Here is a 17,905-nt window from a genome sequence, read left to right on the forward strand (position 1 = left end):
ATAACGCAGCAAATTGGGCTAGTTGGAGTATACTCATGATGGCCAGATCAAACAGAAGACTGTACAGGATGTGTCGTCTTTCGTTTTCTTGTACTGCGTTCTGTTTGCTCTGGCCATCATGATTATGTTACCTTACCAGATCTCTGAATCTTCGATGTTGCTAATCATGAAAAGATTACTGCGGACAACTTGAGCAAAGCTGCAGCAGTGTCCTCACCAATCGTGTCGACTTGCGGCGTCGGGAAAGTGACGCACATGAACGCCTGACCGTTCTCCCTGGCCGTGTCCGGAAAGCTGTACTGTCCGCTCTGCAATCCTTGCGCGAATCCCGGCACGCTGTGCAGCAGCCACACGCCAACGTTGTCGTCGAAAAGGACGACACCTGCGGTTCAAGGCAATGTCATTTGAATGACAGTGGAAGTATGGTGCGCGCTAACGATTTGAACTGCAGTTATTGCTGATCATTTTATAGGAAACAAGCGGGGGTTTCAGCATTGACGTTCGTGTTCCCCTAACAAATTTTATTTTAGGGTCGAAATGTGCAAACTCGGAAAGAGAGCCTATCATATAAAAGTAGAGTAGAGGCGACATCCCAACTAGAAGCGTGAGTAGTCTTCATATCAATGTCGATGGGGAAGTGGTTACGCGCTTTATATGGCACGACAAACCTCTTTTGGCCCAAAGTGTGCGATCTGATAAATCAGAGCGGAGCGAGCCACTCTCACGTCGCGACGGCAAGCCCAAAGCTCGCCGCCACTTCGCGGGCCCTGGTCGTCTTGAGATGAACTCTGTATCTTCTGTTGACACTTCTCTGATGTCTTCGTCCCCGATAAGCGCGGAGCGTCGCCAGAGCATGTGATCAAGATCTAGGTAGCCATTACATAACAGACAATAAATAGTGAGGGCATAAATCGAGCACTTGATAACGGCGTCTGATGTTGGCCACAGTTAGCTAAATGTTGGAAATAATGTGCGTAAGTTTAGGCTGTTGTCAAAGAAGAGTAAGAATAATCCTCCTTGGCTTTTGTTCGCTAATGTTGAAACAAGGTATGAGTTTGGGGCTAGTTGGGGATCGATCTTCGAAAAGCATCGCAGGAGCGGCAGCGGACAAAGAAGGGAACAAGGACAAGCGTTGTCTGTTGTCCGCCCGTGCGCTGTTTGTTGAAGATGGCTAATGTTGGCTGATTTTTGGCCACTGTTGGCTTAATCTTGGCAAGTTGGGACTATTTTTGCCGAATCGTATACACGCGTACAGCTCCCATACACAAGAAATTCGCGCAGTTCTCTTTTTGCGCCTCACTGCTTTATTGCACTCTCGTTCCCAATAATATAATAGTCAAGTTCAGAGGGAAGATGCAAACTTGGCAGCGAAACCGCAGTGGTCTCATAGACGAGTGTCACTGGCTGGCGAATATGGGAAGGTCGTCGACGTTGGCTCCACATACATTCCTTGTTTCAATCGGTAATTGTTAATCACGGTAATTATTCACGCTTATTGCGTGATCAACAAAAGTACGCGGATGGCTTGCCGCATTGTCGCATTAGTGCTTTGAAAGTATGTCTGTAATGAGCGTCGAGTTATTAAAAACTCACAGAGTTCCTTATGAATTGACCTAATACGGCTCGAAGGCGAAAGCAATCTTTTTTCTTCTCAGCCGATGTATTGACCCTCCCCCTCCCCCCTCCGAAAGACTACTGCACCTAAGGTGGCTTTGCACTGCCTCCGGGATCGGAGGAATTGCAAGCTGTCTGCACCTCACCTGGTTTTCCATTGCCTCCGGGATCGGCACACCTTCGACCAAGGGACGATGTCATGTGATGACGTCATCATGGGACGTCATATGGTGACGCCATCAAGCGATGATGATTTTTTGCATCACTCGCGTAGACGCAGGCGCCGGCGGCGGACATTTTCGTGTTTGATGAGGCATTTAAGGTTTTCGCCTTAATAACCCGCAATGTAATTATAAAGATAACAGTAGAGACGCATAGCTTTGGCGTTGCCTTTGCTGTGTGTATGTGTTTAGCGTGTACTTGACTGTGCGATCAGAGGAGTCGCTGGAAAAATTGCATGGCATTTTTACCTTTGCAGTGTCCGTTGCGCGTTCCGTTGTACATTGGTGGTGGCTGGTCGTTGTAGACAAAGTATAAAATATCCTGAAAAAGAAAGCCAGGAAGAACAGTTTTGTAACTGTCACTGATATGTAAATATCCTGAAAGAAAAGGTAGTTACGAGAATGGACTTCTAAAAAGAAATTAGACTCAGGCAAATAATGATAGGCGGGCGGAGGCATATCAGGATATATTTGTCATTGACGCTCCTGTAAGGCCAAAGGAATTTCTACAAAAACTAGGACGCGGTTTTTAAGGATACAGCCTCACAGTTTTATTTTTTCAATTTTTTTATTTATTTGTTGTGCACAATACATAATTATCGTGGTGCGGGAGACGAAAGGCGCCGTTATGGGTCACCTGACTTGGCCTATAGCGTCCCTATCCGCAATTGCTGTGAATATTGATGTTATGAAGTCATTAATTGACAAATTATTGAGCGTAAATGTTTTGTACGGAAAGGTAGAAGAATTTTAGATGGCAACTACACACTGCAGAAGCGCCAACTAGTGCGTAGTGGGGTTTGGAATTAGTTATGAAGCTTATTCAGTTTCTCTTGAACTTGAACTTTATTTTCCCGTCTGTACAAGGCACAAATAACAGGAATGCAGACAGCAAGCCGCATGACGGCTTGACTAAGTCTGTATCCCTAACTGGTAACAGACAGCAGACGTGCAAAGGCAAAAAATACAACGCATGAACATGTGCATGTGCAGAGAAAAAAACATGCGCATTTGAAAATGTGCGTAAAACATAACTGACATGAATCCAATATAACCTGTTTCATTCGTTTTTCAAAAAAAACAAAAAGAAAGTAAAATAGAGAAGATGTGGAAGTACTTGTACCTTAAACATGGCACTCATGAAGATACAAAGTTTGAAATGCATCACAATGCATTTTGGAATTAAAATGCATGTTCATTAGAAGCACAAGTAACGCAAATGAATAAGACAATGAATGACTGGTACACGCACATCCTTAGAGAGAGTAAACATATGGCAAATGATGATGAGAGTTAAGTAAAGATGGCAAGGCATGATACAGCATTTGATTTCCATTATTTGTTCTGGAATATGGAACATACTAGGTTTCTCTTAAAACCAAAAAACAATAACACTGCCCCCCTCCCCCCTTCATTCCGAGTAAACTCGTTTCGAAACCAGTTTTGTGTTTTTTTTAAATTAAGTACTCCACGTTTCAGACACGGATACGCTGCATCCCTTTTATTCAAAATGAAATATGTAACTTTATACTATCCTAAGTTACCCTAATAGGAACTTCTACCACCCTCCATTTTTTTTCCGTGTCATATTGAATTTGTTCTTTCTTCTCAATTCCTTTTCTTAATTTTCCTCCTCTTGCGCGATGCCACGCTTATGTACCTGGCTATTATGCCCGGCTTATGATTTGCAAAGTGTGCCGGGATCTAGAAAAGCCTGCGCTGCCCGAACAACATCTCGCGTTTTCGCAATCACATCTAATGTTCGCGTAACGAAACTGCCACGACGCGCGGCGGTTTATTTCGTAACGATGCAGCTTAAATTCCCGTTGCTATACATAGATGGCGCTATATATATATATATGTGATCAATACTGTAGTGCGTGCATGCACGCGCGTGTGTGTGTCGGCAGCGTTCTTATGCAATTTGTTTGGCTGGGCCATAGGGTTGCACGCCCGATGCAAAGGTCTCAGCCACATTTCATCATCATCATTGTCGTAATCATCATCATCAACAAGCTCCTTATCCTTTTCATCCCTCTCTCGCTTGTCATGAAACAAATACGAAATATACTGCGTAGAAACATGGGCAAAAATGCGATGCATTAAAAGCAACTCACCGCCCGTGGGAGTGATCCCATGACCTTAGTATCATTCGTCCGTTGCACTATGCGTGCGTGCGTTACGTGGCCATAAACGGGTACTGACGCGAAAATTTTCGGTAGCGGTTTTTTTGCGTCTAAGGAAAAGCGAAGTCCTCAAGAGCCTGGAATATCTACTCATAAACATGAGTGAACCATGAAAAATTAATTACACGTTTTTAAAGAGCTAGTTTCGGCTCCTACTGTACCCTGGCGTCACTGCATAGTATGAGTTTTTCGTTATATGCTCGCAGAAGATATTGTGACGTTTTCCGCGGCCCCTCAGCTCCGTGGCTCCGTTGGCGATGCGCGAGCTGCCATTTTTAATGTTTTGATGTCTGACGTTACCATAACTACCAATACAGAGCCTCCTCCTGACCACGCTCGTTGAGCTACGCCGCCACCCTCCCCTGTTCTCTCCTGGCGTCCCTTCATGCTCCCTACGAAAGACGAGCTGGGAGTTCCCTCTCTGCTTCAGGAGCAGTCAAAGGCAGACCTCGCACGCAGCCATCTGCATCACTTTCCGTGCGACTCAGATAGATGTCCGGCTCGTTTCATCTCGCTTCAGTCGCGCTCGTCGCCAGCGCTTGCGAGCTTTTACTCGCTGGTAGAACATACGATGCGCATGGGGGATGTTATCAATTTGGACTTTATATGGAAAATGACCGCGACGGCGGAGCCAACGGCGACAGCACAAACCCGTCGCGAGTCCATGTAGTTCATATCGCAATAATATCTTATCAGCATTTACTGAGCTTCGCGCTTGGTCAGAGATGCCTTTGTGTACAGCTGGCAGAGTAAGCTCACCGTCGAAAATTAGCGTCAATACGCCTTTAAACGGTCGCCACTGATACAAAAATCGCGACCCTTCCGTTTCCCTTAATTATTCTCGTTAATTCCATATCTTAACGAAGCTCTCGTAGATTGAAACAAGGTGGTCGTCACCTTTCTCGTGGTGTTCTCGTAGAGTGGCGCCAGCGTTAGCGCGACTGGGTTCTGGGGTTTGTACAAGTCCTGCGCCGATAGCGGCCAATAACGCAGCGGTTCCTGGGTGCTGCGCGAGTCCACGTACACGAACTCGCCTCCTTCGGGCGTGAAGGAGTTCTGATCGTAAGTCTGCATACGGGGAAGCTTGTAGATGATGAACCTGTAAGTAAAGACTTCGTGAGCTTCGCTTTGTGTCAGTATTACGTGTACGGTTGCGCCACTTTATAAGGTGCGTAATTCGCGAGCCATTAAACTCTGTTAACTTGGACGATCAGTGAAGCTGTGTACTACACGACATAGAGGTTACACATAATTTTGATGAAAGGTTCTGAAGGCCACACAATTTCTAATTTCCACGCTATTTCGTCATATAATGGTCTGCCACCCAGTCATGAGTCACTATGACGCGTCGTCAACACTGTAAACATCTACTCAGCTTGGGTCTCCATGCTTGCACGTTTTACGGCACTTCTCTGTCACAAGCGGAATAAAACTTGCACAATGCGGAGTAGGCTGCATCAGAGAGGCTGGCCGACGTTTCCATAGGTTTGCCTACCATTGTCGAAGGCCTCCTCATCTGTCGGTTTGTCTGTCGGTTTCATTAGCTGTGCATATTGTAGCGGGGTTGCAGCTATGGCTATGGTGAGGTGTGCGAAGAAGAGGCAGACGACGTGTCGGTGTTCTGAAAGTAACAACCGCCATCTTGACTGCTGGACCATCCTACACTGTAAATAAGTTGTAAATATATTCGCAACAATATTATAGAAAACAAGCCTCTCGGACAGTTTCCCTACCTTCGTCCTTGACAGCGGGACGTTTCAGCTTGAACGAGTTAGCCGACGTCATTACACACTGTGCACCTTGCAACCCTGTTTATACAACTGATTCCACAAAGCGTATCCATCTGTTTGGCTCGTGTGTTTACTTGGGATTGTCTGTTACACTGCTCAATCAACAGCGCAGGTACAGCAATATGATGAACTGCCGACGTGCGCGCCACGTAGTGAGCTTTGTTGGACTTACCAGTCAACATCTTGCCCATTTTGATCCTTGCACCTCGGAGACGAGGGAACCGCAGCGCAGCTCACTAGGGCGATGCCTTGCGCGAAAAGCGCTGCTGCAAAGATATAGAAGTTCATTACGCGGCCTTACCGTCACACTCTGAACCTAAATCTGAGCGGACGCGTCGAGATTCTCTGCGAGCGGAGCTTGTTGTAGACTTCAACTAAACTAAACGAGCGAACCGTGCGAGTCGACGAAAATACGCAGTTAAGCTCTGATTTACGACTCTCTCGTGCACATTTTTTTTTCGCTGTGAAAGGAACAACGTGATCAACTATAGTGCAGTGCGAAAACGCTGAGCTCCTGAAGAGGTCTAACTCTTTTTTGACAGCCTGCAGACTGCGCGGAGCTTGCGTATTTGTACGCGCCTACGGAGAACCGGAAATCAGAGATAACGAGAAGCACTGCCACGTGATTATATTTCGAAAACGCGTTACGTAGTACGTAATCTCGCCTACGCGGTGGCAAGCTGTGAAGGCATCTCACATTCGGCGTACACCCCTGTACGTTTTCGGAGGGTTTTCGGAGGAGAGGGCGGGATGGGGGGGGAAGGTAGCACCAATGGGAGCCCGAGGGATCACCCAAGCGTGCACAGCTACAACAACGGACACACGTGCGGCGAACCTCAACAGGTGGTTGTGTGGTGCATCCGGTTGTGTTTCTTTGCAAACAACTGCTGTTCCTTTTTTTTTTACTTTACGATCAGTGTCAAGGTAGGGGGTTCCGTGTTGCCGCGTCGTTTAGCAGGCGAGAGTGATTCAACTTTTCACGGTTCATCAGTGAACCTGTATGCGAGCTCTGCATTTAGCGACCCGCTACATCCTGGAGTCTGTGTGTCGCACAGCTGGAGAGGGAGAGAGGATCACGCAGCTCGTAGCGGTGGCTCGACCGAGGGATTTACGTATATTACCGCCGTAAAGAGTGGCAGTTTATCTCCTTTTGACAAATGCAGGCCGGCGAAGTCAACTGCCACACTTTCTTGTTTACAGGCCGCAGAATTATCGTTTTTTGTCTCTTTGTGTTCTTGGTTGCGTTCTATTAATTCGTTTGTTCATTTGCTTTGTTCGTTTCTATTGCCAACCGACCGAAATATTCATTTATTTATTTATTTATTTATTTATTTATTTATTTATTTATTTATTTATTTATTTATTGACTCATTCATTCATTCATTCATTCATTCATTTTGGTTCTGTTGCATCTACGTAGATCTGTTCCGGCATATGACATTTTGAAAGAATCCTGTCAACTAATTCTAGGTTAACATGGTTACCTTATATCACCAAGACGTCACATCACCATGTCATCACGTGACATTGTCGCTTGAGGTAATGTGGACCGATAACGGAGGCAGTGCTAAACCCAGAAATATGAAGACAGCTTGCAATGCCTCGGGTCCTGGAGGCAGTGCAAAACTACGTGAGGTGCAGAAAGGTTTCGGAGGTGGCATGGGAGGATCAATACATCTATTGAGAAGAAAGAGAAGAGAAGGTGGCTTTCGCCTTCTAGATATCTTAGGCGAATGCATAAGGGACCCTATGAGTTTTTTTTTCTTTTATTAAGTACATTAATGTTGCATGTGCCCTGCAGTTCTACTAGGCTACGCTGAGCCTATAGTAGCCGAGCCACTTTGGAATCTCTAATTCACCTCCTTGCTTTTTCTTTATTTCTATCTCTATCACATCTAGCACTCTTTCTCGGGCAAAGGTGATGGTCACATTCACTAAAATGGAGAGCCTACGAATACGCAGCTGCCACCACTATTGTATGCGTAATGGGATAATGGAATTCCAGATAGCCGATTAAACCTCAATCAGGAGATAACACGCGGAGTGCGTGGCTTCTATTGTTCTTATTATTTTTTTCCTTTGTTTTATTGCATCCTAAGCAGCCTAGCTGGTATACCTTTTAATGTCTTTCGGTGTTTGTAATGAGAACCGGTGTAGTCTGAGTAGTATGTATGTACCGCCTTTGGTGCAGCTGTTAAGGCTCTAGGCTGCTGCTGACACGAAGGTCGCGGATTCAATCCCGGCCACGACGGTCGCATTTCGACGGAGACGATATGCTATAGAGGCCCGTCCATTCAGTGCCATGTCAGTGCACGTTAAAAAAAAATCAGATTGTCGAAATTTGTGATGCCCTTACTACGGTGTCTCTCATAATCATATCGTGGTTCTGGCACCAGAAACCCCAGAAATTATTATGTATTGCGTATTTTCTCGGGAAAGTGCCATACCCGAGCCCATAGGACTTCCCCTGTATGCATGCATCGCGTTGGTTCTTTTTCCATGTTCTCGATGGTTAAAAAGAACTGAGAGTTGCACAAATTGAACAAATGAACATATTTTATTTAACTAGAAAAAAAGCTGAAAGATTGATCAACTGATCCTTGAGCGGCAACCGACCGACTTCAACTCATTTCCTGGCTCGTACTTGGATTACTGCGATCCTACAGGGAAGTGGTCTGGCCATAAGTTCACGACGTGGCTCTTGCAGAGTCGTTGGAGATTCTGCTGAGACCTGTAACAATACTCATTTCTTTTTCTTCGACTTCATGCTTTGAAGAGTACAAATTGGCGGCTGGCTGTTCACGTGATGGCGGATCTGGTGGACGGCTATGGGAGCTCCAGTTTGTCTCGGATAATGACGTCATCGTCTGCCTGATTCTCTTTCTCTTTCCAGCAGGCATGCAGAATCCAGCCGCTATTTCTCCTTCGGTCTTACTTGTTGCCTGCGATTGTCATTAATAATAACCTTAATAAAGAACTGTTGTATAATAAAAAGGTAGTACTGCAGCCAGAAACCGAAACGAGACAGATTTGTACGACGTTCAAACACGACACAGTTAAGCTCGGTACTAGAAAAAACTTAAAGGTACTTGCCTTATACGTGTCAAAAACTGCGCATTTCAGAGACATAGAGCAGTAATCAACTATGCTGACGTCACAAAACGTGCCACGCCCTAAATGCAGGGGCGGCTGGAAACTTTGCGCAACAACGCCGCTGCGACCTGTAGCGATCTGCGTATTTTTAAAGCCTCGTAATTAATTACACTTCACACAGAGTGTTTATATGGTTCTGTTGATGGTCCGCAGGACTTCAGCTACCTACTCGACGTCTTTACACATCCGTGGTGTTCTGCGCAAGCAGAAAAGAACGAAAATAGAGACAGCATAGAGACCCCTTTTCCTTCCTCTCTGCTTGCGCAGCACATCAAATTTTCAGTGCGAACCAAGTAGTCCGCAAAGAAGTATGGCTTTATACACAATCGTCAAAGCGATTCAGGGTTTTTGAAATATTAGCTGCTGAAAGTTGCCTAAAATATGCCAGGGCCACGCTAGCTTCGGTTACCGTCCTCTCACAGTTCTTAAAAGCTAGTGGTTGGCCATACCAGGGAGTTAACAAGAGATCGTTTATAAATTTCTCTGGATTTAAGTGCCAAAACCGCGACATGACTTGAGTCATGTCAATCTCCGTGACTCTGAAAAATTTTGACTACCAGGGGCTCTTAACGGGCACCTTAATCTAACTACACTGGCCTCTCCAAATAAAGCAAAAGTTGAGGGGAACATTGAAGAGGTGAAAGAATCTTGAACACGGTGTGCCGCTGTAGGCAACGTTTCGACAAGTAGTCTTGTCTACTTCAAGGCAGCTGCCTTGAAGAAAAGACCGCTTTCCGAAACGTCGGCTCCAACGACACCCCGTACTCAAGAATTTTACACCGGCCTCTGGCACTTGACCTCCATCGAAATGCAACTGCAGTGACGGGGTCGAACCCGCGTCTTTCGGGTCAGCAGCCGGAAAAGATAGTTCATATTCGGTTGATTAAAAAGTTGTGAAAGCTTTTACGTAAAGGTAATACAGATCACTTACAGTTACCGACGGCCCCGAGCAAGTTGTTGGTGAGCGACCTGACGGCGCTGGTGATTCCACGCGTGAGGAACCGGAAAGGAAGCAGCGAGGTGAACTCGTCCAGTGACGAGTTGAGAATGTCCACCAGGGGGCACACCAGGCTCGAGACGAGGTCCAGTTGCAGACCTTCCGGAGCAACGCTTAGAATGCACTGCACGCACAAAAACATTAATTTCTCACACGGTTTACCGCTCGGTCATAATCTGAGTTCCACAACGAAATAATTAATCACGCATTGCGGTCGATATTCGCTAGAATATTACCGAGACCATATCGAGAGAATAACCACGTGCTTTTGATTTTCTTAAATATGTCAGCTTTCTAATTCAGGTAGCACAACTGAAGGGGTCATGAACCACGGTTCTGGCTTGGTGAGAAATTACGTCCTGCGGAAAGAAGACACTAGCATGACCATCTCACCCAAATCTTGCAGTCGTGTGCCGCAAAGAAGATTTAGAAACGAAGCGCAAACTTGAAGTTTTCTCAGGCACCCTCTTTTATTAGAGAAGCCTGTTCTCACTCTCTTCGGAGCTGCATGCGCCTGCTGTTTGACGTAGAAAAACAGAGAGCATGCGTATGGCCAACACTCGACATAAATCGAGTGCGGCGTTTCAATAAGATGTGCTTCTTGACACGGAGAGCCGCCACTTGCCGGCACCGCGCTCCATAGTCGCTAACATTACATAGTGAGTCACACTCGCGCACAGGAATCACAACGGTAGAGAGTGATAACGTTTAGTCTCTTGCGATGGCGTAACTACTTGCATTCGCGCCATCCCTTCCTGCCTAACTTCCAGCGCGCTCGTCGGGACGCGAGAAAAAAAACGCTTAAGGCGTGCGACAAGCATCTCTAACTCCGCTCGTTCTTGACGGATTCGAGAACTTTTCGCGGCAATCGATTCTTGAGGCAATAAGCTCCCACACTAAGGTCGTTCGATGATTACTTGAAGAAGTGGCTCGTGGCCCCTTTAGGGTACCTATTCACATAGTCGTAAGGTAGCAACATTGTAGGTAATGTATACGTAAGCGCGTAGTGCGTGTTAATGGCTTATTTTTTCACTCAAGCCGCCATCTAACTTGAACAAAATGAACAGCGCTAATAACAAGGGCACGAGCAAGGAACAACAGACACGGCTGCTGTTTATTCTGCTTATGCTCGTCCTCGTTTTTAGCGGTTTATTTTGTTCAAGATGGAAGCACACCAGCTCGCACAATTAACCGTTCTGAATCCGCCATCCTATTTGCTCGTACTGATGAATGAGCTGTTACGAAGAGCTCTCCGCACAAATAGTGTTTGCAACTAAACTCCTACTCCCACCCACAACTGAAAAAGATATCATAATAGACGTAGTAATTGTTCATACTAATCATGCATACAAGAAATATACACGCAGAGATGGAGAGCTCCGCTACGACATTTTCACCTTAGTCAATGCCGTAGCAACAATTCCAAGCATAAACTCTTCTCCACTTCGTACTTAGTATTTACTCATGACCATTCGAAACTTCCAGTGTTATCGGTGTAGAGTGATGAAGAAGCAAGTTACCAGAATTTGTTTCAAGTACTGGTTGTACTTACGCCAACTGCTTGGAACAGTTCTCTCAGGATGGGGTCCTGGGCAAAAAAAGGACGTGGACTATCAGTAAGATAATTCCTTTTGGCAATCAGAATTAGGTGACCTCAGCGAAAAATAAAGCTTCTCACCGAAATTGTTGATCCTTCTTCGCAGAACAAGAGGGTCCGGTTCAGACACTGAAACGTTACAAAATATACGGAATGCAAAGCGATGCTAAAGAACAAACGCTTTTGCAGCGTCAGATCGATCTTGGTGAGATGGCATAAACTAGAAGTCTGACGTTTGAGCTGCTCAGTTCTTATTCAACGCCGAGTAGCAGAACGGTGGTTATTAACAATGGAAATGATGCAACTAGAGAAAATAAAATATGAAACAGCGAGTGTCTATCATGCGATTTGAATCATTTTTGATCATCGCGTCTGGGCGTACTTTTACGTTGAAAAGACATTAGATTTCTGTGGCGGAAAGGTCTTGAACTTTTAACTCCTGCTTGGTTCTGCTGACCTTAAGTTGAGCTGCATTTTTAAATTCTACATTACACCAGAACATTTTTCTAGGCTCAAATGAAATAATAGGAATGCGCTCGTACACGCCCTCAATTCTTTGGTACGGTTTAACATTGCAAAGTACACAGCAACTGACCGCTTATTATCTTAGGCGAGTTTACGTATGCCAACAGTGCGCACCGCTCCGATGTTGAACACGCTGGGCAGGCTGATCTGCAGCGGCTCCCGGCAGGCGATGTTTCCTGGACTGAACGTGCCGCAGCTGAACAGCGGTATTCCGAGGGGATTGCAGAGGATGTCCGAGAGACCACCGATGTCAGCGGCTGCAATGGTAAAGTGGAGGCCAAAAGCGATAACTCTACAATTTAATCGAAATGGAATATCGAAAACTGAGAACATTCCACACATTGTCGCAACATTTTTAAGCTCCAAAATTGTGCTGCCCAACACGGGTCATGAAAACTCGGCGAACAGAGGATGTCACCATAACCAACGTTTCGACCGGAGGACTTGAAACGTTGGCTCTAGCCACATTCTCTATTCAACGAGTTTTCATCACTTCATGTTCCAATTTTCGCCGAAACTTTTTTCTTGTTTGCATTTTTAACGCGCGCGATGTCGTATGCAACATCTATCATATACGGCCTTCAAAGTAATAACTGCCATCAAACAAGTTCGAAAGGAAAATGGAAAGTTCTGACTTTTGTGAATGGATTGGTGCACTTCGACTCGACTTAAGCGCCAATTTTTTCAAGATATTTGCACGCATGAGAGTATGGCTTGCGGTGTTTGTTACATGAGACTTATACATTGGTCTGTGGTATAATGGCGGGTGCCCGAAGCTTTGATGCGTTCGAATCTCACTATCGGACAAGCACTATATTATTACTACTGCCCAAGTGAGACGCAATGGGCCGTACGCTGGATGAGCGCGTTGGAGACTTCGTGTGTGCATAGCACTGAAGGAACTGCTGGAAGCTATGGCAGCTAGGTGGGATTTGTTGACACTGATAACAGAAGTGCACTCACACAAGCCTAGTCTGGAAACAACAGCCTCAAGGAGTCCAACCACGTTGTAGAGCACTGAGACGGGGCTTCCGATCTGGGGTAGTATCTGGAGAACACACTGTGAATAAAAAGGACGGGTAAGGTCTTAGAACGGGTGTAACGAAGTAACTTCTAACACCAACGTGCAGCAATGAACATTTTTCAGCTCTACAATGACGTTATCATTACATTTGAACCTCCTTATAACGAGCACTCATATCGCGAATGAATGGGTTACAGCGAACTAAATTTGCAGCTTTGTTTGCGCAGGCTTTACTTAAGTGACACTTATTCTGCTTATAACGAAACAGAAAACACGAGAGCTGTCATGATATTGGATGTAACGAACAAACATTTGATTCACGCGAGCTCGCAACCGCAAAGGTAGCATAAAAAATAAATATTGAAGGACATTCGAAACCACCTTGTTTAAAAAAGAAAGGCGTAGTGCGAAGTGCTGTAAAAAGCACGAGACAAAGATCACGTACTTCTTCAAATAACTAATAATCCTCGTCATTTTTGTCAAACACATTTTTTTTTTCTGTTGTAATTTCACCTGCTCGTGTTCCAGTCTATCTAGATTGAAATGCCACAAAGAGACGGGCAAGGATTACCTCGCTTATAGCGGGCTTGAAGCCTAGAATAATGCGTTTCTGTATCTAGGATTTGCGTGCGCGCAAGATTACCGATTTGTTTGAGCTGATATTTATCTATACTCTTACAGCGAATATCGGATATAACGAACTAACTTATGGTCCCGATGCTACCTTTTTATAACGAAGATGAACGTTACTGCTGCATGGAGTGTCACTGCAAAAACATACGAACGAGTGTTTTTAAAACTCAGACTGGTTTGTCTGAGCTGATGCGCACAACGGGGTGACTTCGAGATGTGAACACTGACCTGTATTAAAACTCAAGACTCTGAGCTAGTTTGAACTCATTAACCTTTGAGCTCCTCCTCCTCTTAACCAGTTCTTCTAAACAGAAGTGTCGCTGCTAGTCCGCGCGTCTCCTATGCATTTCTTGAAAGTTTCTCGCCGTCTTTGTGAGCGCAGCTAGAACTGTTGACAGTGAAAGTGACACCCCGAAAGAGTACATTTGTGGCGTGGCGAGCTGGACTTTGTAACACTTGTGCTGCCACATGGCAAAACATTCCAGTAATAACAAATATGAACACCGAGGTTCCTTTTGCGCATATGGAGCAAAAAGCCTTGTAAATTCTTTGTCCATTGGCCATCATGCGTAGTATACAGGTTAGTGGCTTCTTAAATTCCCACTACTAAATGCACTTTCGCTGACTGCCCTTGTGCAAAGCGACGTTCAAAGTATATAGCGCACATTCGATACAGATGTGGCTTGCTAGTTATGCAAACAAGGTCGTTTGAATATACAGATACTCAGACAACATTGGGTTCCCATATTGAACCAGTCAACTATTCTCCGGAGCCGAAAATGTGCTGTAACTTTTCATGACTACAAAGGAGCAGCTTAGGGTACCTTATTGTGGGGTCAACACACATATTTCATTCCTGCCTTTGGGGCTTACCAATACCCCACCTGTTATAGGCGAATTAGTATTGTTAATATAATTTGTCAATAAAGCACAACTCAATATTCCTTTCTGAAGGTCCTTTGAATGCGGGACAACCACTTGCATTAGGAATGAGCTACAGCCATTACATTTGCTATCAGTGACTAGAGATAAATTTTCCCTTATAGTAACCAATAGATACAGTAGGAGACTGCAAGACAGTCGCTTCACGCTGGCTTATACTTACTCCAAGGACACGGGTGAGGTCTGGTATCAGGCCCGACTGCAAAAGAACAGGAGTGTTGGAAGTTTAATGCTTTTTTTTTATTGTGTTACGATAATTAAAGCTCAGTTTATATAGTGTACTTGGGATTTTTGTCGACAAGTATTTCGAATGGAAATTTAGCGACACTTACGACAACTGAAAAGACATTGAAAGATAAAAAAACGGCTGAGTAAATGTCTTTTGATTCTGTCTGATTGGAGCCGTGATAAGATTTGTGATAAAGCGATTAGTTCACTTCTAGAAATTGTTCTCAGCGAGTTAAGAATATGCTCAGTCTGAAGCCGCTGTGAATTTTTCTGTGACAAGCTAGGTACCCTAATTATTCAAAACACTAGAGTCATGATTTTTCAACAGTAGAGCTCGGCGTTTTCTATCCGTAAAGTGATTGAAACAGTGGGAAAATATTCGAAAAAAGTAACTTGCTTAGAGTGAAACATTTTTGTGGGTTACGAAACTTACCGATGTGTCCGGACAGGCTCTCAGTGTCGTTCCGAGACACTGTAAAGGAGTAAAAATGACGTTGCTTTCTGCGTAAGTGATCTTCGTTTCACGCTTGATTACCAATCAAATAAAATAAATGGCTGCTCAAACGGGATTTCACTCATTCTGCCAAGCGCACTTGTGCATACCGATCATTATTCATGCTTCCTCTTTATTATTAACACTTAGTCTAGGCTGAGTAAATACGTTCAATGGGAGCTGTTGAGGATAGAGAGATATGTCCTAAGGACGAATGTAAAAGCAATCAAATATCTTATTTTTTTAATAAGGGTAAGCGGATAGTTAGTTTTCAACATTTATTTATTTATTTATGTTAGATAAATTTTACGACATCTTTCATTTTTAGAACGCAACGAAATATCAATATTTCTCAAACTGTAGCTTGCGAAAATCCCTCTAGCTTTCTAGGATGAAAAAATCTGTATTCGAGCGTATCAAACTAACAACATCCCGCGAAATTTGAGAATGTTTCAAATTTACAAAAGCAATGCCTAGCCGTATGGTTTAGAGTGGTTTGTGACTTACCTCTCCCAAGTTGAGAATGTTGGGAAGTGTTACATTGATACATTGTCCTGCATGAAGATAGAAAGGAGGCTTGGCTTGAACAATGAAAGCAACAAAGAGCTGTGCCGTCATCGGCAAATGGAACGCGAACAAATTACAAAGTGAAATATATTTCGCGCGCGGTGGTCATTAGGGGTAAGTGACTGGATTCCAAGAGATGGCAAACGCGTGAGGGGGAGACAGAAAATTAGGTGGGTAGAGGAGATTAAGAAGTTTGCCGGTATAACGTGGCAGCAGAAAGCACAGGACCGGGTTGATTGGCGGAACATGGGAGAGGCCGTTGCCCTGCAGTGGGCGTAGACAGGCTGATGGTGATGATGAGGTAATATTTCACCATCTGTTGCTCTCTCTCGCCCCCCCCCCCCCCCTTGCTATCCCGACTGGATAGTGTTCATTTCTTGCTTTTTTACCCTGCTTTTAATTTATTTTCGTACCTGCTTCTGAAGCCTATTTAAACATTTTCTGCACGTGAATTCTCACTTCTAGATACGCAATGAGTCTGATTATTCGCTCACTTAGGATAAGAACGACAATATGAACGAATAAGGCAGCATGCATTTTAGAAGACAGTACAAAGTGCTAAATGCGAAAGTCGGACTTACCGTTTACTGCAGGTAGAAGGGCCACTCCAAATACGAGAAGAACGTACGACATAGTCGGCGCCATCTTGCTGGTATAGACTTTATCCAGAACTTAACTCGCAACTCAAATATTTAATTAACGGTCCTGTATCGGTTATGTTGATGAAAGCCAAAATTGTGGCCAAGCTCATCTCCCGATAAAGCAACGTTTACTCGAAGGCAGGTGATACTCGACAGGTATGAATCCCCAGTGTTTGGAGCTCCCTATTTAAACTTCTCGAAAGTTTTGTTTTCGCAAGCAAGAACGGTGCATGATTGGTCGGTTAGGTGTGACGTAAGCTGTCAGCGTTGCGTAACAATCGACACTTCACCGGTGATCCTTGGAGCATGTAGAAAATTCTCGGAAAAAATAACGTCGAGATGCGTTTTGTTTTTTGTTGTTTTTTTCTGCGAGACACGTGCTCTTGCGTGTCATTGGGCGTCGACTTGTCAACCGTCATGCTGTCGCGAAGCTACGGAACCTGGAGTAAAGCTGAACCCTCTTGACAAGTGCAGCACGTGGCTTTTGAACTACAAAGCTCGTCACTCTGAATGGGTGCAGCGTTACCAAGGCTGAGGTTGGCACCCGGTCGCACAAAGCTGGCGATAAGACTGACGCTACAAGCCTAACTCTTGCCTTGGCGACATGCATTATGATCGACTGTCTATAAATGCGTGAAATTTACATAATTTCATGTCATTCTGGCGACAAAAGTTGAAGCAGGTGGAAGTGTTACAATAAATTACTGTGCATTTCACAGAAATAATGGTGTAATGACAATGTCATCACAATGTTAATGTTTATCTAATTATTATACGGTCAGTTATGCTATGTTTCTTCATAAAATTATTTTAGCGACGCATTCAAATTATACGCGATATTTATATTCTGGCCTCGTTCATTGCTAAAAAGGTAAAAAAAAATGATTTCAAATTCTTGCCGAAATGCCCCACGTCCGAGGCCCCGTTAAATATGGTACTGCCTTCCACAAAGCGAAGGTGCGCAGCAAAATAGTTCACCCAGAAGCGATCTAAAGGAAACTGAGACAAAAAGGTCTAATTTTACATTACCTCAGTGCTTGCGGTCTCTTCCCTGGCCCTAATGCAAATATATGTCAAAAGTAAGTCTCGTCTCCAAATGAGGGCGCCTTTTCGCAAAGGCTCAGTGATTAGCCTTCCGCAATCACTAGTGCGCAGCTGAATCTGTGCAGGTTCAATAATATTTCAGCAGGATGCAATTTTAACGACTAACAAGTCTTCAGCCAATTACGAAATATTTCGCTCGCGTGAATAGATATGCGGACTGTATGATTATTTCAAATGTCCGCGCGCTATT

At 44.5% G+C, this 17,905-nt stretch overlaps 3 protein-coding genes across 3 annotated transcripts in view; all 3 read right to left on the reverse strand.

The window, feature by feature from the left end:
* LOC119400249 (deoxyribonuclease-2-alpha) overlaps positions 1 to 6,500 on the reverse strand; it is a 14,282-nt gene extending 7,782 nt beyond the window's left edge. Inside the window, exons 1-4 of the mRNA XM_037667260.2 lie at positions 5,984 to 6,500; positions 4,919 to 5,120; positions 2,085 to 2,157; positions 218 to 382 (exon numbers count right to left, since the gene is read on the reverse strand). Of these exons, the coding sequence (XP_037523188.1) occupies positions 218 to 382; positions 2,085 to 2,157; positions 4,919 to 5,120; positions 5,984 to 6,099 (556 nt within the window). The 5' untranslated portion in view covers positions 6,100 to 6,500. The remainder of the gene's footprint in view (positions 1 to 217; positions 383 to 2,084; positions 2,158 to 4,918; positions 5,121 to 5,983) is intronic.
* The window catches only part of LOC119400253 (uncharacterized), a 344,569-nt gene that overhangs the window by 255,083 nt on the left and 71,581 nt on the right, over positions 1 to 17,905 (reverse strand). The window lies entirely within an intron of this gene.
* Positions 8,341 to 16,776, reverse strand: LOC119400250 (uncharacterized). The gene is made up of 10 exons (XM_037667261.1): positions 16,552 to 16,776; positions 15,911 to 15,957; positions 15,344 to 15,382; positions 14,846 to 14,881; positions 13,047 to 13,143; positions 12,198 to 12,340; positions 11,640 to 11,687; positions 11,514 to 11,549; positions 9,896 to 10,085; positions 8,341 to 8,753 (listed from the first exon to the last, which is right to left on the reverse strand). Exons 1-10 carry the CDS (start codon positions 16,613 to 16,615, stop codon positions 8,743 to 8,745), a joined length of 711 nt encoding a protein of 236 aa, XP_037523189.1. The 5' UTR covers positions 16,616 to 16,776; the 3' UTR covers positions 8,341 to 8,742.

Source organism: Rhipicephalus sanguineus, chromosome 7 (assembly GCF_013339695.2).
Source record: "Rhipicephalus sanguineus isolate Rsan-2018 chromosome 7, BIME_Rsan_1.4, whole genome shotgun sequence".
NCBI lineage: Eukaryota > Metazoa > Arthropoda > Arachnida > Ixodida > Ixodidae > Rhipicephalus > Rhipicephalus sanguineus.

Bases quoted from the DNA above. Each gene is read 5' to 3' on its own strand.
- LOC119400250 (XM_037667261.1), bottom strand. From the start codon at position 16,615: ATGGCGCCGACTATGTCGTACGTTCTTCTCGTATTTGGAGTGGCCCTT. The intron at 12,341-13,046 runs GTGAGTGCACTT...TTACCATTGCAG, and splicing joins TGTTTCCAGACTAGGCTTGT to CCGCTGACATCGGTGGTCTC. The intron at 11,688-12,197 runs GTGCGCACTGTT...GTAACGTTTCAG, and splicing joins GCGTGTTCAACATCGGAGCG to TGTCTGAACCGGACCCTCTT.